This window comes from Peromyscus californicus, unplaced genomic scaffold, assembly GCF_007827085.1.
Source record: "Peromyscus californicus insignis strain IS unplaced genomic scaffold, ASM782708v3 Scaffold_11__1_contigs__length_118956290, whole genome shotgun sequence".
Taxonomy (NCBI): Eukaryota; Metazoa; Chordata; class Mammalia; order Rodentia; family Cricetidae; genus Peromyscus; species Peromyscus californicus.
Window position 1 is genome coordinate 91,713,652 of NW_026294402.1, and position 26,829 is coordinate 91,740,480.

A 26,829-nucleotide genomic window follows, 5' to 3' on the forward strand; every position below is an offset into this window, starting at 1 on the left:
CCACTCCAGAGCCATGAACAATACCTGCCACCTCCAGTCCTTGCCAGGGTGTTCTGGATGTTAGGAGTCTCTGAGGATGGCAGCAGACCTTCACATTTAAAGCCACATTACCACCCTAACCACTAACAATGTAGGGACTTAAAAGATTGGCTCCTGGGAGGGATGGGACTTTTCTATACTAGCAACAAGTAACCATTAACGCTTTCATTATCTTTTAGCAAAGTAATCAATGGCAACATTAACTAGAAAGCAACGGCTTGCTTTTGTGCCTTAGTGTTTGGTAAGGGAATTGTCTGGTTGGTTATAGCTATCTTACTAAATGAGACCTCAGGGCTAAATTCTGCTGTGGCAGATGCACGTGTTCTGTCTCTGTGGGATATCATGGGGGTACACCTCTTCTGTGGGTGAGGGCAGAAGGCTGAAGTGGTTACATTACTTTACCCTAGTGCACTGCTACATGAGTGTCTGGAAGACAGTAAGGATATTATAAGAACCAAGGCTTGGCAGTGGGATTGATGAGGATCTATGCCCTGCTTGGCCACTCCTGACTGGGCATTTCATTGTTCTGTACTTCAACTTCTTATCTATACAAAAGGGAGAGCAATGATTACCCTGTACTAGTAATGGCTAGTTATAAAGATCCTCAAAAAGGCTGCTGTCCAGAGCTTGCATCCTGGTTTGAGCCCAGTAGAGTCTAAGCTTTCTTATTAGGCTCAGTGAAGCCTACATGCCATCGGTATTCTCCATTATCATCAAATCCAAAGACTTGAGCAAAAATAGTGAGCACTGCGTAGATCAATTGTGTACTCTAGGCATTCAGGCTACATCCTACAGAAGCAGCCATTACCCTGTATGCTGAGGGAAGGTCCCCGATGGAAGAAGGAAGGGTGGTTTGTACAAGTCTCCTGTTGAGATGGATTTTCATCTCTTCCATGTTCTAGGTTAGATGCTGAGTGTGGGTGCGATTGAGGTTACCAGCCCAGCTTCCTGTTGCCTCTGCCATGCCTACCCAGTGGGCTTTCCTCTCCTTGCAGTTTATGGACAGCAGGTCTCAGGGATAGACACTGGGCAATCTCTTTCCTCTTCTTTGCTCTAATTTGGAGCTGACTCCGAGGTGCCTACATCTAACCTTAGGCCTCTGGGTAGAAACACTTTTTTTATTCCTCTATTGAGTGTTGCTTCCCATGGTGGGCATCTCTCCCAGGCTCAGAAATACAGCAGTCAGTAGACCCATCCTTCCCACCCTTGTTCCTTTCTCCTGAGTTCTTCTGTTCCAGTTGCATGGTGACTCCACATCTACCTCCTGAGGGTCTCTCTGGGGTTCCTTGCATAGCAGTCATCTCAAGTAGCTGCCATGCCTGGGAAGTGTGTTGTCAAGACTACAAGTGGGCCATCAAAAATTTCAATAATCTCATCTCATTCATTGAACTCTGCTCCCTGGGGACAAGATCTATGCCTTCTCTTCCTCTGGCTTGCCCATAGTATTTAGGAATTCTACAAAGCAAAGTTGGTTAATTTAATTTAATTTAATAAATACTTGTTAAGCATCTATCATGTCCTAGGGGCTATGCCCTTAAATCAGAACATTTGAGACCTAGGTGTTGGAGAATTTATAGAAAATAGGGCTTTCTAGGCATTGGATTAGATGTGAAATAAAACACAGAAAGGTGGATTTGAACTGGTGAAACAACATAACATTTCCCTTAAGAAATCAAAAGAAGAGCACAGGTCCCTGGAGCATCCTCCTGTGGACAGCAGAGTTGAGGACAGCTGAATAAGAGAAGCCCTACTTGCAAAGGAACATTTTTAAGGAACCACTGTTGCTGCCTCAGCTGGGCCTAGGCTGACTGGCTTTCACTCACTGGACTTTGGAAGAGAGTCTGAGGCGCCGGACACCTGCTGTTGGGAACTGCCTGGAGTTGATGTAGGAGACCTTCTGGAGGGCTCGGTTGATGTTCCCAATGTCATCACCTTCCATCACGAGAACAGACTGCGAAGGGTTGAAGTGATACTGGAAGACAGAAGTGGGCATCATAGGAAAGATGGTCAATGACAGGCATGGTTCTCGGAAAACCACAACTCCACAAAGAGGACACTAAGGCCACCAACGTCATTTCCAGAGCATCAGAAGAAGTTGTAGTCTCCACCTTTCCAGTAAGTTGTTCCATTTTCTTCTGAACTTCAGGACCTTCCCTAAGAGTTCAACCTAGGGATTAGACATTCCTGGTGATTCAGCCTGAACCACAGGATGGAATTCTGAAAACCCTGCCATGGTTTTCTAGGTAAGAGGTATTTTTGTTTTGTTTTACAGACAGGGTCTCACTATGTAGCCATGACTGGCCTGGAATTCACTATGTAGACCAGGCCATATTAATTAATATCAAATTAATAGATATTAGCCTGCCTGTGCCTCCTGAGTACTGGGATGAAAGGTACGAGCCACCGTGCCCTGTGGTAGTAAGGGTTCTGTGTTATTTTCAATCTTTTACTGATATTATCACAATCCATAATCTCATACATATAAACACGTGCATGTTTCTAGAGGACAAATCCTGGCAAGGGAAATTTCTAGGTCAAAGAGTAGTACATGCTCTTTGTCCATGCTGGCAAATTTCTGATTGCCTAAATTGTCAACAGACACACACACACACACACACACCTTCCAGCAGAGTGCAAGTATCACTTCTCTAACCTCAGCCATTTGTATGCTATCAGTCTTTGGGAACTCAGCCAGACTTATAGGTGACAATGACAACTTACTCTAGTTTTAATTCATGTTTCTCGTACTACATGGGAAGTTGAATTCAGTTTACATGGGTTACGGAAAACTGTTTACTCCACCCTGACCTGACCCAAATGTCTTCATAGCAATATTCTTGTTCTGTGTTTGGAGATGGATGTGTCATTGTTGATTACACTGAACCATGTGAATCACTGGCCTGGTGGCCCTAGTCAACTGATGGGTCTTGTTTGTTTTCTTTAGCTACTCTGTAAGTGTTTTATTTCTGCCTACTCCTTGAAGCACCTAGCTTTCCTCATCTAGGTCCCATTGGGATTGTGTGCTTTTTTTGTAGCACTTACAAAACAGTAGCATGATTACCTGGTACACTGATGAGGGCTTTTCTCCCTGATCACAGGGACCCTACTGATCCCTTGATCCCAGAAGCTAGCCCCAGTGATCTGAGAACTCCTTTTAGATGCATAAGTGAATGGTTCTCCCAGCCTCCATTTTACTCTGACCATCTCCTGTCCGTCCCCACAGGACTTCCTTCTAGTTACTTGCTTTTCAGCAGAGCTCATCATCACAGTACCAAACCCTGTTCTCTCCCCTTCCTGGGCACTGGAGAAGTGACACTTCCTACCTCCTTTGTGCCATGTGACTACACTTGACCAATGAGACATGAAGAGAAGTGAAGATATAATGCCCTGGACCAAGGCAGGGACTTGCCCTATGGAGTTCTCTAGTTTTTTTTTCTTCACTCCAGTGACCTTCAGCTTCTACACAGGAACTCTACCTCATCTCCACTACTTAGTATAAGAGGTAAACACGTCTATGTGTCAGTCCACTGAATCTGGAGAGTTACTACCACAACAGGTCAACCTGTCTGGAGGATAAAGTCAGCCCTCTCCAGTCATGATTCTTCTCTGAGGCTATGCAGCATGTCTGAGAGACTACAACATTTGGGATTTTCATTCTAGCCCCAATGCACACTACAAAGTACAATTATGGACAGTTATGTCCCCTTTCTGGACTTCATTTCCTCATTTAAAACATGTCTGAAGTTTAAATGAGTTAACATACAGGATGGATAGACTGCAAATGAAATACTTGGGGTCAGAAGTGTTTGGGATATTTTTCTTTTTCCTTTTAGATTTGGAATATCTGCACATAGATGTAATGAGGTGCTTTAGGGCTAAAACTCAAGTTTTATATGAAATTCACTTATGGTTCATATGTACCTCATACACACAGTCTGAAGGTAATTGCATATAATATTTTTAATGTGCCTGTGGTTTGACTGTGGTCTGTCACAGGAGACTAGCTGCAACTTTTCCATTTGTGGTAGCTCATCAAGTTTTGTATTTCAGACCGCTAGATTAAGGATGCCCACCTGATAAAGAGTTTCTAGTATTTCCAAAGCATTCAATATTTGGAAGCCTGGGTTATAATCCCCAGTTCTGTGCTAAGTCTATCTTGTTGAGTCTTTGCTGGTGGGACCACTGTGCCCTTGCTGCCTCTCCTTCCCCGTGGGCTCACTCTTTCCTGTCCCTCAAAGCCCTGGGTAGGGTTTCTCTGAGCTGTGACATCTGTCCATGAGCACAACTTCCTTGCTCTAGATCCAGGAGGCTCCAGGTAGACGTTCCACAGCCAGCCATCAGGTGTGTCTCTAGCCACTATTTCACAGCCAGCCACCAGATGTGTCTCTAGCCACTATTCCACAGCCAGCCACCAAGGTGTGTCTCTAGCCACTATTCCACAGCCAGCCACCGGGTGTGTTTCTAGCCACTATTTCACAGCCAGCCACCAGGTGTGTCTCTAGCCACTATTTCACAGCCAGCCACCGGGGTGTGTCTCTAGCCACTATTCCACAGCCAGCCACCTGGGTGTGTCTCTAGCCACTATTTCACAGCCAGCCACCAGGTGTGTCTCTAGTCACTATTCCACAGCCAGCCACCAGATGTGTCTCTAGCCACTATTCCACAGCCAGCCACCAGATGTGTCTCTAGCCACTATTCCACAGCCAGCCACTAGGTGTGTCTTTAGCCACTATTCCACAGCCAGCCACCAGATGTGTCTCTAGCCACTATTCCACAGCCAGCCACTAGGTGTGTCTTTAGCCACGGATGCTCAGCTCTGAAGCCACCACACACCAGTGGGTCCCAATCAAATCTGAAACATTTTTACAAGCCATCCATTTTATATTCAGGAAGATTTAAGGTCATCCTTCCAAACACACTACTTAGGACTCTTGCTGTTCCTATGCCCAGTGACATGGGTGCTATAGTGGAGTCTTGTGGCGCTGCTGCTGTCTGTCTGAGACCCTCAAGGGTCTGGTTACCAGTTTACCTCAACATTAGGGCCTACAGCAGCAACAGTATGAAGAAGATGGTTAGTACTGCAGGGCAGGCTGAGGTTTGCACCTGGCATGAGGCTGAAAAGGAAGAGCAACAGGTTCATCTATAGCAGTGGTCCTCAACCTTCCTGATGCTGCGACCCTTTTACACGGTTTCTCATGTTGTGGTGGCCCCCAACCATCAAATTATTTTTGTTGCTACTTCATAACTGTAATTTTGCTACTGTTATGAATTGTAATATAAAGGTCTGTGTTTTCTGACGGTCATAGTCACCCATGTAAAAGGGTCATTTGTAGTGGGTAGCCATTCCAGCTTTGATCTGGAAGTTCCAACCCCCATTGAGGCTTGGGCAACTGTCACGCCTACAAGGCGGGGCCAAGGGAGGACCCTGGAGACCCGAGATCCAGATGGGTGAGCTTTCTCTCTATTCCTGGACCCTGGAAAGTGGAGGCTGACCGAGCAGAGCTCCAGAGAACACCACTGGACTGCGATATACCTTCCCCAGACCCCGCGACCTATCTATCCCTTCATTTGTAAGTTACCCACTAAATAAATCTCCTTTTAACTATGTGGAGTGACCTTAATAATTTCACCAATAGTCATTCGACCCCAAGGGGGTCACAATTCACAGGTTGAGAAATGTTCTAGAAGGATGACTAGGTAGCATTTCTTGGCAATCACAGAGCACACGTCTCCACTGAATCCTCCTAGCAAAAGCACAGGCTGGCTGCTAATATGTTGGATTTCTAGTTAACACCAAGCCCAGGCCCAAGAACATCTTTCTAACCATAGAGCATAAAGATGGCTACTGGCCCAGCTGTCAATATAGTTCTTGCAGGATCAACAAAAGCCTCCATAGGTTCTAATATTTTTCTAGCTTCAGTATTCTATGCTCTGGGGATATGTCTGTAGTTATGTGGCAGACATGTTTGCACTAGTGTGCATAATCATAGGGACAAATGGTACCCACAGTTCCTTGGGAATCTGTGCTGTGACCACAGCAAGCCAGGAAGATGCTAGAGAGATATCTTCCAGAATGGCCACTTCTCCCAGACACTCAGTTGGTTTCTTCAGTTTTCTTGTAGGCTGGACCATCAGTGAAATTCCTATCCAAAGCCTGGGCTCCCTGTGCCTCAGCAACAGGCTGGCTATGGCTTACTGGGCACCTTGCCATTCCCTGACCACCTGACACCTGCCAGCCTCTTTGATCTGTACCAGATGGCTCAGAGAGTAAAAGCCTTTACCACCAAGCCTGACCATTTGAATTGTCATCCCCGAGACCTACATGGTGGGAGGGGAAAGCTGAATCCCATAAATCGTCCTCTGACTTCCACATGAGTATCATGGCACGCACCCACCTCTAAATACACAAGTAAATGAAGGAAAAAAATTAACAGAAAGGTCTCCTGTGCCATAAAAGGACCTGTGACTTGTTGAGAATCCATTAGGTTTGCTAAAGAGATACATATCTGTATGTTTAGTAAATTATTACACTGCTAAGAGATACATAGTGTTAATTCCATTTTGTACATGAGGGTGGGGCTTTATGGGTTGAAATATCTTGCCCAGGGTCACCAAGGCAGTGAACAGTAGATAGATATTGGTGTCGAGAACCTAGGAGTGTCTGGCTCTAAGGTCACTACTCTTTCTTGCTCTGCCACACTGTGAGGGTGATGATGGAAAGGGTGGTGCCATGGAAACCAGAACAGGCTACTCTTCCAAAATGTGGCTGTTCCACGGTATCTTGCATGGGTGCAAGGCAACAGCCACCACAACCCTGCAGAGACTGAAATATGCTCAAGAGATATCCAGAAACAAGCATGACCCACAGGAAGACAAGTGCAGCAAAGAGCTGGCCCTGTGAGTAGAGAAATTCCTCCAGCAAGTGAGGGCTCGCTTCTTTATAAGTCACACAGAAGGAGGCTGGTCACTGGCAACTCAAACGACTTGAAATGATCCTTCAGAAATGATGTGCAGGAGACATGCAGGGTCTGAAGGAAGTTAGTTTTAATAATGGTCAAGGCCATCTTTTAATCAGAGTTGCTGGTGTGGAGAAAAGAGCATGGACTTACTTTGGACAAGTCCCCAAGCTCCAGTCCCCTTGCTTTTGAAATGAGGTCATAATATTTAATTTGTTTCGAGGAGTAGAGATAATGAACATAAAATAGCCCCCAGTGAGCGCTCTGTAAACTGAGTGTCTTATTAACTTCTCTCACAGACCTCAAGCTCTCACAGGCCATGCCTTAGGAATGGGAAAGGATCATTTGCAGTGACCTGGGTATGAGCAGGTAGGATGCTGAAAAGCCTCCCCCTAGACCCCTCTATTTGTGTGACACTTAGCTTAGCACCTTTTCTTTCCACAGGCTATGACTACTCTGTAGAAATCACGTTGGTTCTTAATTCATAATTCACAAATTGCCCGTCTGTTAGGTCTAGTATCTGTGGGTTTTTTGTCTTTTTTTTTTTTTTTTTTTTTTTGGCTCTGTCAAACTTGGAACTCTGCAACAGTGGCCCCTTGGGATGGTTCAAGGCAGAGGATGCATTTAGAGGCAGGCAGTGAGCTGGAGTGAGAAAAAGAGAGGGTTGGAGGCTAGATCTCTGCAGCACTGGGTGAACAACATCTCAAGGAAATAACACACGCTGATCAGAACAGCTTTCCCAGTGACATGTGATTAACATGCGTGCATGAGCATGTGTGTGTCAAAGCCATGGTAGACAGCATCTGGAAAGTCAAGTTTGCCTAACCACACCTTCCATCTTGCCCTTCTGACCCAATGTCCAGGGTAGGCACATTAAACCCTGCATGGCCAAGATTATTCTCTCTTGCTTGAGTTTTCAATGGCTCTTAGTGGTTGGAAAAAAATACATCTAAATGTGTCTAGGAGTGTCCATGATGTGGTCTTCATCTAGCTCTCTGGCTCTACTTTTGTGCTACTATTTGGGCACCCACAACACTGGCCTGGAGGTTCCTGTGCGTTTCTGCCATACCCCTTTGCTGCTGCTCAGATTCCCAGATCTTCTTGGAATGGCTGCTCTCTGTTCCCTTTCCTTTCCCAGGTGGATTCCTACCTGGTCTTACACATTCTCCTCAGGCTTCTCCTCCTCTGGGGAGCCTTCTCTGAAGGCCATTCACCCGAATCTGAAGCTATGGAGTGGGGCTATCTGGATTCAAATTCTGGCTCAGCCCAGCACTAACTTAAGGATATTTCTTGAGCATCTATTAGCCTTCAGTTCTCAATATCGGATTGAGAACATTATAGTACCTTTATCCATGGAAGGGGTATCACAAAGAGTAGTGGTCATAAAGCATTTAGAACAAGCAGTGTCTCCCTCTCAGAGACCTCTAGGAAATGTCAGTGCTCACTGTCAATGTAGTGGTACCCTGTGTAGTACTATATTGGGTACTATAGGGCCACCAAATTATCTAAAGACAATAAGCCGAGAGCATCTACCTTTGTATACTAGAACCCTGTCCATAACTGTAACATGTTTGCTGAGGTGATCACATTTTAATGAACATCACAGGTCCTCAGACTAGCAGGCCCTGCTTGCATACCCAGGGCCAGAATCTTCAAGTATCAGGCTCCTGTGAGGAGCAGGTTCTGCTGGAAAGAAAGTCCCTGGCTAGGAAAGACAGGCCCATAGTAAGGATGGTAAGGCAGGCCCATGGTAGGATAGCAAGGCAGGCCCATGGCAGACTGGGTACAGATGGGCAGCAGGTGGAAATCCTTTGCCGTTGCCATCTTCTCTTGGGAAACAGCCAAGGGGAAAACCACTATGGCTTCTGGAGACTCCAGTTGTCCTGATCTCCAGGACACAGAGCCCTCTGTGACTTCCAGAAAGGAGCTAGGGACTTGCTTTCCCACACTGGGGCCTGTGATGATTTATCAGGGCCTTTGATGGGACTAACCCTGCTCTTTATGCAGAACTCAGAGGCCCAGGACCAACAAGAGCTTCTTCTATCTAGGTGAGGCCAGAAGGTAACCTTACCTGTTGGTGAGGAGCTTGCTGGCACCACAGCTGCCCCTCCCCCGCCTTCTGGGAGATGCTTTTCTAAGAACACAGCTCTAATTTCCTGAATCACTTGAATATTTTTGTTTCACACAGGCAATAAAAACCACAAATCTCTTCATGTTCCTTTTGACTTCCAGATATTGCTTGGAGGGGAACTGGCTTCACTTTAACAATGTAAAACCTAGTGACTGTCAGATCTGTTTTCCAATTTTACCTCATGTCTATCTTCTCTCTCTTTTCTTGTTTCTGTTTTGGAGCCCTAATTTTCTGTTTACATTTTACGTTTTTGAAATGTATTCTTGCCGCTTTAGTGCCTTTAGCAAATGGATAGCAAAGTAACCAATCTGCAGACAAAGGAAGTTTCATACCTCCCTCCAGGCGGACATGGAATGGTGTCTACTGTCTGCTCTAGAGCACCTGATCTAAAAGTTTCAGGAGCTGGAAGCAGAAGTCCATCCTGGAAGTCATGGTCACTAACTGGTCCTTGTTGAAGTGTGGTTACATCTTAACTGAGGCACCATTTCTGTGAGGCTTCTCCAGAAACCATTATTCCTCAGGTATTGAGCAGCTTTTGCCTCATAAATCAGTGTCTTATCATACGTGGTATCAGTGCCTTCCTTACCTTTATTCCTTGCCCCAGGCTTTCCAGGGAGTTAATATCCAGCCCTTCTTTGCAGGCTTGCAGGCAAGAAATCACCTTCTGGCTTTCCATTTTGCCAGGACGGATCGTGAGACTGGCGAGGCTGCCATGGAAAAACTGTGCAAACCGTGGTTTGGCCACTTCGCCTCCTGTAGGAACAAGAAATACTGTCATCTGCCTTGAGGAGATGAGGTAGGAAGCACCAGGAACCAAGGTCACTCATAGTGTCTTTGTGTTCTTTAAGCCTAAGGGATTAAAACAAGCCAATGTGTGTTTGTGTGTACACAGGCTGAGCACCATGGGACCTGGGGTCTGCTACCATGCCCAAGCATGGTTCAAAGTACTCAAATTGCAGCTTCATCAGGAGCCACGCCCATCTCCTCCGTGGTCTCCATGCCAGGCTTCCCTTGAGGTCTGCTTATAGTCCATCTTACTCAGACAACCTTTCTTAGCGTCTTTACTAATCGCAGCCCTCCTCCCCCATCTTTGGATGGACTGCATGGAGATCTAGCTCAGATCTTGCTTGGATTTTTGTTCAGAGAAGAAACAGAATGTGGAGAGAAGATGGACCAGGACTGAGACCCCATCTTGATATTTCCCGGGAGAGGTTTTGAAAACTCTTTGAACCTCCATAGCTCACCAGACACATTAGCGCCCCCTAGTCCTTAGGCTGTCTCAGCACAGCAGCTCCCGCTGTTTCCTGTATTTTATGCTGCCTGAGGCTTGGTAACTGGCTGGGCAGCATGTGAACGGCTTTCTTAGCTCTCCAAAGGGCAGCTTTCCAGCAAGTGGCACTGTGGCACCCTTGCTGCCTTTTGGTAAGCCGAGTGTGCCAACAGCGCCTTGCGGGTAGTGGATGCTCCTTGGGCACACAGCTCCTACGTTCCTTAGTGTTCCATATGTCTCTACAGAGACATGCTACCCACTTGTTTATGCTTTCCTGTGGGAACATCTGGGTGCTGCTATCTGAATCTCTCCAGCTGACTTACTGCAAGGCTCTTTCTACTGCTTAGATACAGGCTTGCTTGGGTTCCCCCTCACACCTGTTCCATTGATGTCACACTGGCTCACCCCAACCCTGTCCTCCCTGTTGTCCAGCTGACGCAAATTTCACAGTTTTTCAAGGTCTCTTAGACTCCCTGTCACTGCTGCTTCTTCAAACCTTACTGAGTCCCTGCTTCCCAAGCCCCGCCCCTGCCCTGAGTCCCACTGTGCTCTAGGCTTAGGGCCTGGATCACTCACTGCTAGTTGGTTTTATTGCAGCTTTCCACCTGGCATTGCTGTCGAATTGTTTACATGCATGTGCTGTCCTTAGGAACCTAAATTGTTATCATCCACCTTGGCTACAAGTTTTAACCATCTGGGAATCTTTAAAAAGATAAACGGGTAGCTGGTACTTGGTCTGACCCCCTGGAGATTTTGATTTAATTGGTACAGGGAGTTTTAAAAAGCATCTTGGATAATGCAGATGTGACGCCAAGGTTAAGAAGCACTGAGCTGTGAGCTTCTCCAGGTTGGGCCTTTTGCATACTCCTTGTGTGATCTCTCTCCTTGATGCTACCCGCAGGCTTGCCCCTCACAAGCTGCTATAATTTATTAGTTTAAGCCTCTCTTTCCTGGATAGCAAAGATCACTCATGCATTATTCATTTTAATGAAGACAATACTGAGCAAGTAAGTAGTCGGGGCTGAGGGTTGCACCAGACACCGTGCATAAGTTGACTCATTTATTCTTCTCAAGAACACTTGGCCTCTCGTGTCCTCTTGGCATGCCGTAGTCTGCCTGGCATGCAGCAGACACTTTCTAACTGCCTGTTGAATTGAAGGAGATGATGTGCTGGATGCCATCAGAGTCATCGTGGGTACTATGGCTCCCTCATCCTTTCCTTCTTGCTAAGTAGGGCAGTCCTGAGGCTTTGGGCATGGACACAAGGTCCAGGGACAGAGTCTAAGCACATTTTATTGCACCATCATTGTTCCAATGATGGATTCAGGGGTGGGCCTGGAGCCAAGTAAGAAGATGAAGCCAATCAGTACCTGGCATTCAATAAGCCGTAATTATAGATCCAAGAATAAGCATGGTGACCAAATTTAGGCTACCATCATGAGAGATGATGACTGGTAGCTTATCCATAATAGCTTCTATTTTGCTCTCAGAAGATTTTCAATGAACTCTTGTCTTTCTATAGTGAACCCACAGCTGCGTAAGCCATCTTGCCATTAGACGAGGAGTGATAAGGGCAATGCAAACTGTAGGGCAGAACTCGACGAGGCACATGGGACCAAGTAGACCCCCATGGGTATCTCTGCCTCGGTGTTTTGGGATATCCTCTGTTATAGGAACCATCTGTCTTTATGTGTTAAACCATTTTGTCTCATAGATTGTTTCCTTGCTGCATAAGGATTCTTTGCTTTGAAAGTAAAACAAGTCTTTTAATGCTTGGTTCACAGGGAACTCCAAATAGATGTGACTTTGATGAATGGCCTGAAAAGGACACGGCTATGGGAGGACAATTTGAGGTTTTCTGATCTTGATGCTTCTCCATAACATTTGCATGTTCATGCCCTAGTGTTATGGCTTGGCTGTCAAGTGCCCCCACCAAGAGGCCCTCATATTGAAGAGTGGGTCCCTCATGTTTAGAAGTTGGGTTTTTATAAAGTGATTGGGTGATGAGGGCTCTGACCAAATCATTGACTTAATCCACTGAGGTATTCAAAATATGAATAGACTTCTGGGAGGCAATAGAACCGTGGAGGGTGAGGCCTCTTTGGAAGATGCAGGTCACTCTATCTGTTCCCTGGATGTCTTAGGAACACATCTGCTCCTCCACACCCTTTTGCCAGGATTTTCTCCTTCACCATGGCCCAGAAACAATGGGACAGGCTGGCCATGGACTGAAGGCTCTGAAGCCGTGAGCCAAGATAAATCCTTCTGAACGTAAGGATTTTATTTGTATTTGTATTTATTTATTTATTCTTAGTATTTGTCATAGCAATAAAATGTCTGACTTATAATCACGTGAATTTATATCTGGATATTTTTTTCCTACAGAAAAGAGGATGAAGGCTTGAGCATGAGTGACGGAGGTGCTATTCAGATGACCATCTATTTCCTGCCTTGTCTCTATCTTTGATCAGTAGAGTCAATGAGTATCACTGACTAGGTGTGACCTGTGTACCCAACACCATGTGCATCATCTCCTTGACTCTTCATAACTGCCCTGGGAGATAGGCACTCATTATATAGGCACTCATATATAATATAACTTAGGCTCAAGTTGTAAAGTGTATGTCCCTACAATTCTGAGCACACCATCTATCATCTAGCTTGCCTCAGCATCTCACTCAGAGGCTCCATTTCAAAGACCAATGTCTGTGACAGGCTTGAATGCCAAGATACTGTAGTGGGTAGCCATTTCAGCTTTGATCTGGAAGTTCCAACCCTCATTGAGACTTCGGCAACTGTCACGCCTACAAGGCGGGGCCAAGGGAGGTGCCGGGGGACCCGAGATCTGGATCGGCGGGCGCTCTCTCTGTTGCGGGACCCTGGACTGGAGAGGTGGACTGAGCAGAGCTCCAGAGAACACCGCTGGACTGTGATACACCTTCCCCAGACTCCGCGACCTACCTATTCCTTAATTTGTAAGTTACGCCATTAAATAAATCTCCTTTTAACTACGTGGAGTGGCCTTAATAATTTCACCAATATCTGGCGCTCACGTGGGGCAAGTTCCAAAGGCCTGGGTGGCTCCCGCCCTCAGCCTTCTCCCCGGCTGGCGGGTACCTAAACTCGCCTGCAGAGTTCCATAGAACCAGGGAACGCCTACACGGTTCCATTCCCGAAAAAGGGAGCAGCTAGTCCGGTCTCAGCTCCCTAGCTTAGCCCCCAGACCAGCGAAAAACCGCTGTGAGTGAGGCGATCCCCCTCCTCCCCGAGTGCGGGCCCCGGCTCCCGCCATCCCGGCTCCCCGCCATCCCAGCTCCCGCCATCCGGCGCCCCGCCAGGCTGCCAGCTGTCTCCGTCTACTCTCGCAAGATTCCCGAAAGTTGTTTGCATCCATGTACCATTTCTCAGGTACCATTATATTCCTTCTCAGGTCTTTGGTGGGATTGAAGACTACCAGTTATAGTTACAACTTAATAGATAAAACATATTAAGTATTAGATTCAGGTTCTTTAGGATAGGACACCTTTTGGAAGGATCTTTGTAACATGCCATTTACCTATGCTCTATACTTCTCTGGACTTTAGTATGTGTTTCTTGCTTGATATTGTTTGCATTGGTTGTACTTCCATCTTATCTAGGTCATTATCCCTCATTATTCCTGGACAATATTTGATAACCATTCCTTTGTATATAGTCTTGTATTAGGTTAGAACTTTCTTATTTAGACAAAAAGGGGGAGATGTAGTGGGTAGCCATTCCAGCTTTGATCTGGAAGTTCCAACCCCCATTGAGACTTCGGCAACTGTCACGCCTACAAGGCGGGGCCAAGGGAGGTGCCGGGGGACCCGAGATCTGGATCGGCGGGCGCTCTCTCTGTTGCGGGACCCTGGACTGGAGAGGTGGACTGAGCAGAGCTCCAGAGAACACCGCTGGACTGTGATACACCTTCCCCAGACTCCGCGACCTACCTATTCCTTAATTTGTAAGTTACGCCATTAAATAAATCTCCTTTTAACTACGTGGAGTGGCCTTAATAATTTCACCAATAAGATACTGCATTCTGTATTTCATCTTAAGAATCCAAACTCTGTGCTGTACTCTTCTTGTGAGTCAGAAGTCTCTAGGAATTAGATTTAGTTAGCATTTTGCAATGGGAGACACACATTAAATTTAAAGTACATTTTACCCAGTACTAGATGTGATATTAGATATCAAAAATAATAGATAAACTGAAAATTTTTCTCTTTTTAATACTGAAGGTGTCTACATGGGACACACAGCTCCTCTGTCAAAATTCAGAATAAACTTGGTCATAGATCATTTTAAGAGAACAAATTATCAAAACTTTGTTTCCAGGCATGATTTTGGATTCCTCTTAGACTAGATCAGCATTTCAAAAAACATTTCCTATGTGTCTAGTCTTTCATTAGGTTCCTATAATTGTAGGTGTGGGCTAGGATCTTCAGGAATTTATATCGAGCAGAGAGAGATACGAAGGAAAATTAAAATGTAAGAATTAGATGTTCTAAGATAATCTGAGTTTTCTAAGGCAGCACATGATCAATTTCTAAGGGACGTGTCTACTAGGTCAGAGGAAAAAATAGCTATTGTGAGGCCCTTGAAATGCATCAGATTCTTTCCTATGCTATTTCATTGATCCCTAAAGATGAGGGTATCTCAAGCTCTGTTCTTTAGATCTTTATTGGGTATTTCTCCCATCTCACTTCCATGCACACCTCTAGCCTTGCCACAGGTATGGCCACAGAAGAGGCCCAAGCTGAGTACCTATCCAAGTGTGGGCTTTAGAAGCACAAATGTTTCAAAGAGCAAGGAAGACCCGACAGTGAGTCCACCTTCAGCAGAGGAAGAGGATCTGGTTTCTTCTAGATGAGGTAGGCTGAAGAAATGGAGCGGATAGATTATGGAATGAAATCACATACAGCTGTTTCCAGGACTGAGGCCCCAGCAGGATGCGTGAGACCGTGTGATACTAGGTAGACTGTCCACAGATGGACCCGCACAGAGAACATGAGAGACACCACAAGTATTGATGTAGCCCCCACAGAAGGCAAGGAAATGCCAAGACAGCTGTCAATCCTAAAGGATCATTAGTGACTGAGGACCAAAAGAGGTAGATGAGCACCATTTCAATGAATAACCACATGGAAAGGTGACTGGACCCACATTACCCTATAACTCTATATACTCGCCTCCCTGATCAACCCACCATTACCCAAGGAAATGGGAAAATGCCAAATTTGAGGAGGTTAAACCTCTCTTGCTCACATGGAATGAAGCTTGAAATGAGACAAAGATGGGTGTGGAAAAAACAACATTTCATCCGTGTGAACTGACTGTCTGATCTGATACACTGACAACTCTTTTTTACAAAAGAAATGTACAGGTTTTGATAACTTTCCCAAGGTCACGTGGCCAGGGAACAAGTAACATTAAGATTCAGCCTTGACCCAGCCTTGACCCAGCTTTCTCCCTTCACATCATCTAATCCGATGTGGCTGAAAATGTTGAAAGAAGACTTACTGGAGGGGGACAGATTGGGACCAATACAGGGCTGGCAGTGGATGTGGCTTCTCTGGACAATGACTGGCTTCAGCAGCAATTCCTAGCAGCTGGGATGAAGAGGACAGGGAAACCCAGTTGTTTTAAAAGCCATCCAAACAGTTGGCCCCTCAGTGGTTTCACATCCACTGACTTAACTAACCACAGACTGAAACCACCTAAATAGTACTAAACACAGGTATGTCCTTTTCTTGCCATTATTCTTCAAGCAATAAGAACCATTATAGAGCATTTATACCATGTTAGGTCTCATAAATACTCTAGAGATAACTTGAAGTGTATGGGACAGTATTTGTCATGTTAAGCAAATACTCTACCACTTTATATAGGGAACTTGAATATCTCTGATGTTCTCGTACCTGCATGGCTTCTGGTGACCAAGCACCAACAGAAACTGAAGGACAATGTTATTTGGCATACATGATCTGATGCAGCATTCCTATTCTGAAACAGAGCATTTCATGTGAATGAAGAGCTGCATATCTATCACCCACTACCCCTGTTTGTCTTCTGAGAGGTGGGGTCTCCTCACTACAAATGCAGCTCTAAGAGAAATTTAAGGCCAAAGACCTATGTAATGTGAATGCACCAAGTCTCCATCTCATACACAGGCATTCAGGAAGCTACTGTCTTTCCTGCTGTCTTTCCTTCTGCTATTCAGTCTGGGAAATACATGGGAAAGAGTGGAAGCTGTGCTTTCTTTTGCTTGAGTTGAACACTGTTCTTTGCAAGGCTTGTGGATGGGGATGCCCCTCAATGAACGCAATTTCACGGATGGTCAACTATCAATTTTGAGCAATGTAAATGGGCAGACTGTCTGGAATCTTGCTTTCTCTTTTTCCCTCATTTTTGGTGGCGGAGACACCCATGGAATGCAAAGACTAAGTGAAGTGTGTAATCGAGTCTCGCGAGCCGCAGCTTTAAAACTACGTGCATATAACCTCAAAGGGGGTTCACCTAGCTATAGGTTGCAGGTGACTTGCAAAGAAAAATGATCTGTCATCATGACTGGCACGACACACTCTCATCAAGCTTTCTTAACCCTTCTTTTCTTAACAACAACAACAACAACAACATGTACCATTTCTCCTGCTTCCATAGCAAACATTTATATGATACTATAGAGAGCAAAATACATGACTTGGGATGACCTCAAAAGTCAGATCCCTGAAATTGAGGACCTCAATTTATGGAGTCAGAAGGTCACTCATGCATCATCCCGAATATTGATCTCATTCTCCAGGCAGAGAAATTGAGAGTCGGAGTGGCAGAACTGTCTTCAAAGATCCGGAGTTGATAAACAGTGGCAGTGAGGTCTAGAGCTCCCCTCTACTCACCCCACACTCCAGGTCCAGCCTTTTCCACTGTAGCCTGATGCCTGGTGGGTCTGAAGTGATTATCTTTAGGTCTCGGTTGAAGTTTGTCAGAACTCAGAGACAATGTCAAGGACATCTGGCTACTGATTTGCCCCAGATTCCAGCAGCCTCTAGTCTTCTTTGGTTGTGGTGATCTAGTCCTGGTGGTACGCATCTACACTCAGATCCAGTTGCCATGTTACCCCTGGCATGGTACAGAGTGGGGTCTAGATTATGCCCATGCCACATGGTGTTGAGATGTCCACAGGGGAGCCCACCTAAGGTGCTCAGCACAGCGCCTAGTGCATGTCAACAATGCAAACGTGGGGGCTAGGACTGGGGGTAGTTTGTACTGGTTCCTAAACTTGACCTTGGCCTCCCTGCAGAAGGGGTATCGTGTGAGAATGAAGTTTCATGCAGACTCCTTAGGGAATGCTGTCTGGATAGAAAGCACTCTATGCTGGTGTGTGCTTTCTTTCTTTCTTTCTTTCTTTCTTTCATTCTTTCTTTTTTTTCAGAAGCAGAGACCCGAGGGATGGAGACTAACTCGAACACAGACTTTATTAAGAGAAATTTGTACTAAATTAGACCAAGCTCATTAAGTGGAGGAATGTAGTCCAAGTCTCTGCCCCAATGCTAGAGTCTGGCAGGGAAAAAAAATGACCTGAAAATGTACAGCAAACCTCAGGGCCCCACGTGGCTGCAGTTACACTGTGTGAGGCTCAGAAGGCACAGATTACAGCCCTTGAGCTGTGTCTGCCTTTTGATCCCCTTGAGGCCGGTCTTTGCTTTGCCTTCACTTCAAAACTCCAATGAGTATTTTGTTTGTGCCCTATTCAGCCCCCAGTTTTTGGACAAATTTTCTTCTGTGTCTCCAGCTGTCTTGTTAAGTAGGGGATAGGACTCAGCAAAGATAAGGCCTGGGATAGAATGGAAGTCTTCCCTATCCAAGATCAGTGGTATCCTTAGGAATGTGGAGAGGGGCTGGATATTCTAGAAAGGTCAAGATTCCCTACACTGGAGGAGAACCTCTGGGTAGAGACAGGAGTCAGTGATCAGGAGGAAGAGAACCACAAGTATCGACCCCTGTGCTGAAATACATCAAGAAAAATGGGGTTCAGACAAGGAGCAGCATGATGTTTACCTGAATGTGCCTCTAAAACTCTTCCTACATGTAGCCACTTGACTGAAAGAGTCGCTGCTCAGATGCCTGACACACAGAGGGGACTCAGCGACACTAGTCTAGTACAGGCTAAGTGCCCTGGACTGCTGCAGTCTGTGGCATCTTCTAGAAACCTCAAGACGATGTAAGACGCTGTCATGAATTGGCAGCCATCTGATCTACCTCCCTGCACAAATAAGCCTACAGAACCTGGATAGTTAGGTCTAATGTAGATGTCCAGGAGCTGAGCAGATGGGCCTATCTGATTTTTCATAGTATTTGGAATTGAACTCAATTTACTCAATTTTGTTCTTACAAGTGAAAACCTAAGGAAAAAAGATTAACTTGGTCTTTAAATGATCTACCTTGCTATGTCCTGCTGTCATTTGAATTTGTCATCCCCAGGTTCACAGATTGGTGGCTTGGTTCCCAGAGTGACAATGTTGAGAGGTAGTTGGACATTTCTAAACTGAGACCTGGTGGGTAATCACAAGATTGACCTCTTCCAGTGCTTTAGATTGGGCCCTCCGCCCCCCCCCCCCCCAGCATCTTTTCTGCTTGCATATGCTTTCACCATTGTGATGCTATATATCAAGAGGTGACACAACCAGGAAGCCCTCTCCAGAGCCAGTGCCACGCTCTTTGGAATTTGTTAATGCAAATGAAGGATTCAAAGATGTTCCTTGCAATTATGTGATGCTGCATGCACTAGGCCTCACTGGCAACGTTTCTTAAGTGTAAATGAAGTCTCATTTTTTTAATTACTGGAAAAATCCCAATGAAAATGAAGTTCCGCTGATTGCATGGCTTTCAGATTCACTAACAGGACACAGTAGGCTAATTGGGTTTGCAGAACACAGACCAGCAATGGTGCTGGAGCCAGCTCCCAGGAGAACCCAGCACACAGCATCCATGAAATCATTTTCTATTCACTTTGTCCGACCCCAACTGGAAATTTCACAAATGAGAACAAGTTCCCCAGTCAACCTCAGAAGCACCAGAAAAGCTCCCCACGTTTGTAAGCCCAAGGCAATTAGAGGGGCGCACACAGGGCTTTGTGCTATGTATGTACGCAGACAGTAAAGGATGAGAAACGTGGAGATGAGGCTGCTCCACAGGCCATCAATTTCACAGCACTGCATCTTATTGGAAGGTCTTTTGATATGTCATATGCAGACAGAAACGGGGCTCCCAGAAGAACGTAGGGATTCATGGGAATCCAAATTCTTTAACCAGGCAGGCAGCATGGTATCCAAAGACTCAGTTTCAAATTCTTTCTTCCACCCTCCCCCATCCTTCCTGGGCCGGTGCTAGGGAGATCTGAGCATGCTCATGCCTCCTGCTGTCCCCTCCCCTCCCTTCTTTGTGAGGTCTTACTCATTCTATATTTTAAAGATTAAGGTTTTGGGAAAAAATTTCACAGATATCATTCCTCTTGGGAAAGTACCCAAGTTTTCTCCAGGTCCCCACAAAAAGCATGATTACATTCCTGACTGAATTTCTATCCCTGTTTCCAAATTTTTCCTTCTGATGTTGTTCTCTTTTTGACTTATGCATGGGCCTTGGGAAGGCAAGGTCTGTGTATAAGGGCTAGCCCTAGAGGAGGTGAGGAAAGTTAGTAAATGCAGGGAACCTTAGGAGAGCTGGGGCCACGGGTGTTAGAGCAGGCCTACCTCTTGTAGATGGTCTAGCGTATCAGATTTAGATGAAAGAAACAGAAAGGAAAGTGGAGGAAAAACAGAGGTATGTTAAAGTGACACATTCATTCACATGAAACATGCCAAGCACACACATTCCTCATGGAACCTTGGGAGGCAGGCTTCATTCTTATGTGATAAGTTAGAGTTTAGAAACTCAGGAGCAAAGAGAACAAAGATGACGTTGATGTCATCACTGTGCTCGGTTTCAAATCCAATCCGAGGCCCAGAACAAAACAGCACGGAGATGGTGTGAAAACAGACATGTGGGTCAAGGGAACATGATACAGGACCCGGAGATAAACCCAGCCACCAAGAGCCATCCGATTCTCAGTAAAAGTGCCGAGAGCATCAATTGAGAAAGGACAGCCAGCTCAACAAACAGTGCTAGAAAGGAGACATCTTCATGCAGTAAATTAAACCCAGACTCTCGATTATTGCTCATTGTATATTTAAAATAATCAACCAAAATGGATCAAAACTCTGAAATCTCTAGAAGAAAACACACCAGAAATATTCAAGATATTGGCACAGGCAATGATTCCCCGAAGAAGACTCTACTAGCCCAGCAAACAGAAGCCAGAACTGACAAACAAGATTACACCAAATTAAAAAGCTTCTGTACAGCAAAAGAAAAAAAAAACAATAAAGTGAGAACCTACACAAAGGAAAATCTTTGCTAGCTACCCATTTGACAGGGGATCAATATCCAGAATATATAAAGAACACAAAAGAACAAATAATTTCATCAAACATTGTCAACTGATCTGAAGAGATACTGCTCAAAAGAAATACTACAAACAGCTGATAAATATATGAAAAGTGCTCAATAGCTTTAGCCTTCAGAGAAAAGCAAATTAAATTTTATAACCCAGCTGTACTACTCTGGTATACATGTATCTGAAGAAGCTTAAGTCAATACACAAATTTGCAAACCTGTGTTTGTTTTAGCACTACTTACAATAATTAAGAGACAGAATTTACCTAGGTGCCCATTAACAGATGAACTATATAAGGAACACACATACACACACACACACACACACACACACACACACACACACACACACACACACACAAATATTATTCAGGACAATGAGGAATGAAATCATGCTATATGAAGGAAAATGGATAGAACCGGAGATCATGGTAAGAAAAATAAGGAAGACACAGACAGCTATCATATCTTCTCTCACATGTGAAAACTAGAAAAAAAAATGTCAAAAAAAGCAAATATCTCAGAGAGAACGGTCCTGTGGGACACAGAGGAGTTAGGATCCTGTGTAAACATAGCCAGCAAGGGATGAGGCTGGGATGTAACTCAAACTCTAAGTTTTCTGACTCACAGGCTGCTCTCTTTCTGTTGCTTCTTGGAGAATTAAGGACATATATAGCTGGTTAGTAAGAGGAGGGCAGGTTTTTGTATTTTGCAATGATAGGGTTACAGAGAGTAAAGTGTTTGTAGCACCTGCATGAGGACATATCAGCTCCTGTAGTGCCCACCAGGGGCTAATATCAAGGACTTTCACTCAGTAAAGTAGACAGAGAAAGACTCAAGACCTCATCCATCAAGGAAGAACATCTAGCACATGTCTGGAAAAAGAACCAAAATGCAGATGAGCATCTGTCCTAGTTGTTTTTTATGGCCAACTTGTCACAAAACTGCTGGAGATGTCTTTCTGTATGCTGTGAATGTGTTGCTTTGATTGATTAATTAAATAAAATGCTGATTGGCCAGTAGCCAGGCCGGAAGTATAGTATACACAGGATAAGCAAAGAAGAGAATTCTGGGAAGTGGAAGGCTGAGTCAGGAGACGCTGCCAGCCGCTACTATGATGAGAAGCAAGATATAAAGATACTGTTAAGCCACGAGCCATGTGGCAAGGTATAGATTTATAGAAATGAGTTATTTTAAGATGTAAGAAGTAGCTAGCAAGAAGCCTGAGCCATTAGGCCATACAGTTTAATTAATATAAGCCTCTGTGTGTTAACTTGGGTCCAAGTGGCTGCAGGACTGGCAGATGAGAGAGATTTGTCCTGACCACAGGCCAGGTAGGACACAGGAAAACTTCAACTACAGAAAACAGTCACCTAGAAAGAGAAAACTTCAACTGAGGAATTGCCCAGATCAGATTGGTCTGTGGCCATGTCTATGAGTGTTTGTCTTGACTGACATTGATGTGGGAGGGTTTAACTCTTGGTGGGAGGCACCATCCCTAGGCAGGTAAGCCTGAACCATAAAAGAAAACTAGATGAGAGAGCTGGGAGAGTGGGCCAGCAAGCAGCATTCCTCCACGGTTCTTACCTCCGGCTTCCTTCCTTGAGTTCCAGCCCTTACTTCTCTCAATGGTGGGTTATCAAAGTGTGAAACGGAGTAAATCCCTTCATCTCCTAAGCTGTTCCTGGCCATGGTGTGTTTATCACAGCAACACATTAAAACTAGGACAACAACTTAATGTTCATTCTTCCTACTATATTATAAACATATACTTGGGTGAAGTGACTTTCAAATAAATTGTAATCATATGTCCATTTGAGCTGGCATTTATGGAACCATAGCATCCTCTTCAGATGTGGCCTGTGAAGGAAATAGCTCTTCAGACTTAAAGAGACACAAAGAATATTCTCCACCATCACTACCCTCACTCACATCTGCCAAAAGGGTATTTCATAACTGCTATGGACCAAGGCTGCTAGACTGTTTCTAATATTTCTTCTTTCTTAATGGAAGTTCTTTATGATGTGTGTGTGTGTGTGTGTGTGTGTGTGTGTTGGGGGAATGCATAGTGGTTGTGGTGATGTCAGATTATTTGTCCTATTAATAAATATAAATACATATATGTATTAATACATAGTAACTAATATGTGTTAATTGTATTAATTAATTGGGAAAGAAAGTCAAACAAATGTTAGTTGACAAGGTGGGTGACTGTGGTGTTTATATATGTTATTCATACAATACTTTCAGTTTTTCCTCCACACACACCACAACCATCACTTCCCTGCCCTCTTAGCTGTGGTCAGATGGATTGCTTTGGGCAAATAAGATGAATAAAATGCCTGGCATCAGTGACAGGTGAAGCTCTTGGAGCTTGTAGACACTTTGCTGGGCTTTCTTTCTCTGTTTGTACTGAGAACAAACAGCGGCTGCCGTACTTACTGGGGTCCCACACTGACGACAGAGCAGGGAAGAGATTGGTAAAGAATACCAAGACACGAGTATTAATTAACTGAAAATTGGAGCATGCTTGTCACTGCAGGGCACCAGCCTGTTCTAACTGATCCGGGGATCATCTTAATTAGTTACAGAATCACTTTTTATTTGGCGGGACTGCTTTCCCACCCCAGGTGTCAAGCGTATAACTGGGGAGCGGGAACAGTAGCTGTAACTGACATATGTAAGTAGAAGCTGGTTGCAGGGTGGGGTGACATGAAACTAGATGTGATGTCTGAGGGTAGCCAGGAAGGAATCATGGTAACGTTGGTAGAAGGATGTACCTAGGAGTGTCTTTTCCTATAGATTTTTCTTTAGGTTGTGTTCAGTAATACCCATGTAGGTATCTGGCTGGGGCACTGAGCCATACCAAGGCCCCCACTTCAGCACAGCTGTGTCCAGCGGTTAACGATTTCTGTTCAGCCTCTAAGTTAGTGCCTTGCTCTATCTGTTAGCTTCTTGGATTCTTGCCATAAGGTACAGTCTTCTCCTGGTAGCCTTGGGGAGCCTACAATAATGAAAAGACTCTCATCCCTAAGTCTTGTAAAAATGTTAAACAAGGCTTGTCACTCTCAGGTGAAACATGTCACACATGACATGCATAGCCTCAGCTCAGGAACACCTATTTTTATTCCTCACTCCTCTGTATCTACTCCCTGGCTTCTGTTCCCCAAAGCTCACGGTGTATGCTGTGTACTTCTCTTTCCATGTTTTGTCCCATGAAGCTGCTCTGAAATCACTCTTTACCTAGCTCACAGAGACTTGTGTCTCCACTATGTTACTCCTGGGTCAACTGATCCACAGAGAACAAATTATTATATGGTTGGCTCTGACATCCACGGGTTCTTCAGGCAGCTCAAAAATATGTCTTTAAAAGTTGTGTTTGCACTTCACACTTACAGACGTCTCAAATTACCAAACAATGTGGTTTAACAAGTCTTTGTAGAGTAGCCCATATTGCATTATGGGCTACAAACAATCAAGATTTAAAGTATACAGGAGACTGTATGGGGTTATATGCAGGAACAATGTCATCCTAAGTGGGCTTGAGCAAGGCTTTGGTGTCCCTGGGAGATATGGGAACCAATTTTTGAAAATACTGAGGGATGGCTACATTAAGTGCACCTCTCCCCTCACCACCGAGTGATGAAGGGCTAAAGTTACCAATCTGGGAAGCATTCATAGATTCCATCAACACAAGGTTGGATCTTACCTCAGAGTGATTTCTGCCTACTTGGGAGCACCCTCCTTCCCATCTGGTTGCCCTCAGTGGGATTCAAAGGATCCCAGGACTTAAGGAAGCAGAAACAGACTCCAGCTGAGCTGAGTAAAACAAGAGGCTGTTGGCATGGAAAGCTCCTTTGTTTATTTCCAAAGTGGAAATCAGGTTGGACTGGGAGATTAGAAGAGAGGAATGGGTAAAGAAAAGTAGAAGAAAGGGACCTCTCCATGGGCAGTGGTGACCAAGGGCCTCTGTCCTAAGAGGTGAGGGACAGGGCTGAGCATACCCTGAGAATGGCCTCTATGACTACATGGCCTGTGAACAATTTGCTTCTCATAGACCTGGGCATGTAGATGCCAGGGGTTTGGACACTTGAGTGACAGTGAGATTCTTAGTTTCTAAGCAACCTTGAGACAATTGACAATTTCAATCAGAGAGTCTACATTTAACCCTTCAGATATGCAGCCACAGTTTGGAACCAGTTAGGATCCCAGAATAATAAATAGCCTTAGTAACTTAGAGGCAACCATGAACTTGTCTAGGTTGAGCTAAAATAAAAATCCATTCTCAGGCCAGGTGTTCCATTATTACTTAGAGCTAGTGTCTAGATTGATGCTTACTTTTATAAGTGCTGTTTTGCTAGTAAAGAACATCTTGTGTTCTGGCTAGCGTTCATGTTACTTGTTCCTTTTTCTCTATCAGTATCTCGCATGGACAAAACACAGAGCATAAAGAGGGCTCCATTTAGGGTTACCTTGCCAACAGGCGCCGACAGTAAGTTGCATGGCTATATGAGATGGATGAATGGGCCAATCATTGGTCACCAGGTATGGTTCATATGTTGCTCCGTCCATGTATAGGGTGACCACAGGAAACTCCACATTGATGACATAGTAATGCCACTCTTTGTCACAAATCTAATGGGGAAAAAGAACACACAGAGAGAAGCAACACTTAAAATTCAATCTAGAATGCAACACCAAACAGCCCTTTAAAATCTCATTCTGAAAGGAGAGGAAGATGTTTTTGGGTCAGCAATTATTATCTCAAAGACTTAACATAATTTTGACGTCTATCACAATCAAGGTTATCAAACTCATTATCAAACACAATGAGAAGAAGAATTACAAGTGGATCCAGTCATCACTAGCTGAATAGAGTCCCCCTTCAGTGTTCACAGGATTGGCTCCAGGAACCAATCTGAGTTTAAAATCTGCAGAAGCTCAAGTTTTGTGTAAATGGCATTGCATTTGCTGGTAACATATGCATATCCTCCTGTGTACTTTAAATAAACTCCAGGTTACTTATAATGCCCAATACAATGTAAATTCTTTAAATAATTGCTCGGCTGTATTACTTAGGGACTAACAAGAAAAGAGAGCCTACTCATATTCAATATGGGAGCAAATCCTCAGTTGGGTGAATTCATGGATGCAAAACCTTTAGGCATCCTGTTCACATAATTACCACCTACTTAGTCAGGCTACCTGATGGACAGGTAGGAGTGTCTGCTTAAATTTCTTTGGATGAAATTTCTCTTACTTCTTCAATATAGAGAAAGTGCAATTGAAAACATTTTTCTAAGTTCTGGGATAGATGGAGCTGGACAAAGAGTAGTGCTTCAGTGATAGGAAAGCTAAAGATTAAGATGAATGAGGAGAGAAGAAAGGACGATTGTAGCATGAACCTTAAAGATATTTATTAATAAAATCAAACCTGAAGCCGGGTATTGGGGTGAATGCTGGAAGATCAGAGAAGCAGAACAAGCCACAGCTACCTCACCTTGCCAATTCCTCAGCTGATCCTATTTCCTCAGACTGGAAACCTCTGAGTCCTCATCCAGAATGAATCTCAGCTGAACTGCTGTTCCAAAGCCTGAAAGCTTAACCAGCTAAAAGCTTCTAGTTTCTGGTCTTCATGCATTATATACCTTTCTGCTTTCTGCCATCACTGCCTGGGATTAAAGGCATGTATCACCATGCCTGGCTGTTTCCAATGTGGCCTTGAAATCACAGAGATCCAGATGGATTTCTGCCTCTGGAATGCTAGGATTAAAGGTGTGAGTGCCACCATTTTCTAGCCTCTGTATCTAGTGGCTGTTCTGTGCTCTGACCCCAGATAAGTTTATTAGGGTGCACAATATTTTGGGGAACACAATACCACCACAGACGATGGAAGAAGAAAAAGGCAGAGCAGTTGGAAT

At 44.6% G+C, this 26,829-nt stretch overlaps 1 protein-coding gene across 1 annotated transcript in view; it reads right to left on the reverse strand.

Moving 5' to 3' along the window:
- Positions 1-26,829, reverse strand: part of Clstn2 (calsyntenin 2) — a 607,199-nt gene that overhangs the window by 17,774 nt on the left and 562,596 nt on the right. Inside the window, exons 9-11 of the mRNA XM_052717670.1 lie at positions 25,381-25,543; positions 9,713-9,879; positions 1,863-2,011 (exon numbers count right to left, since the gene is read on the reverse strand). Of these exons, the coding sequence (XP_052573630.1) occupies positions 1,863-2,011; positions 9,713-9,879; positions 25,381-25,543 (479 nt within the window). The remainder of the gene's footprint in view (positions 1-1,862; positions 2,012-9,712; positions 9,880-25,380; positions 25,544-26,829) is intronic.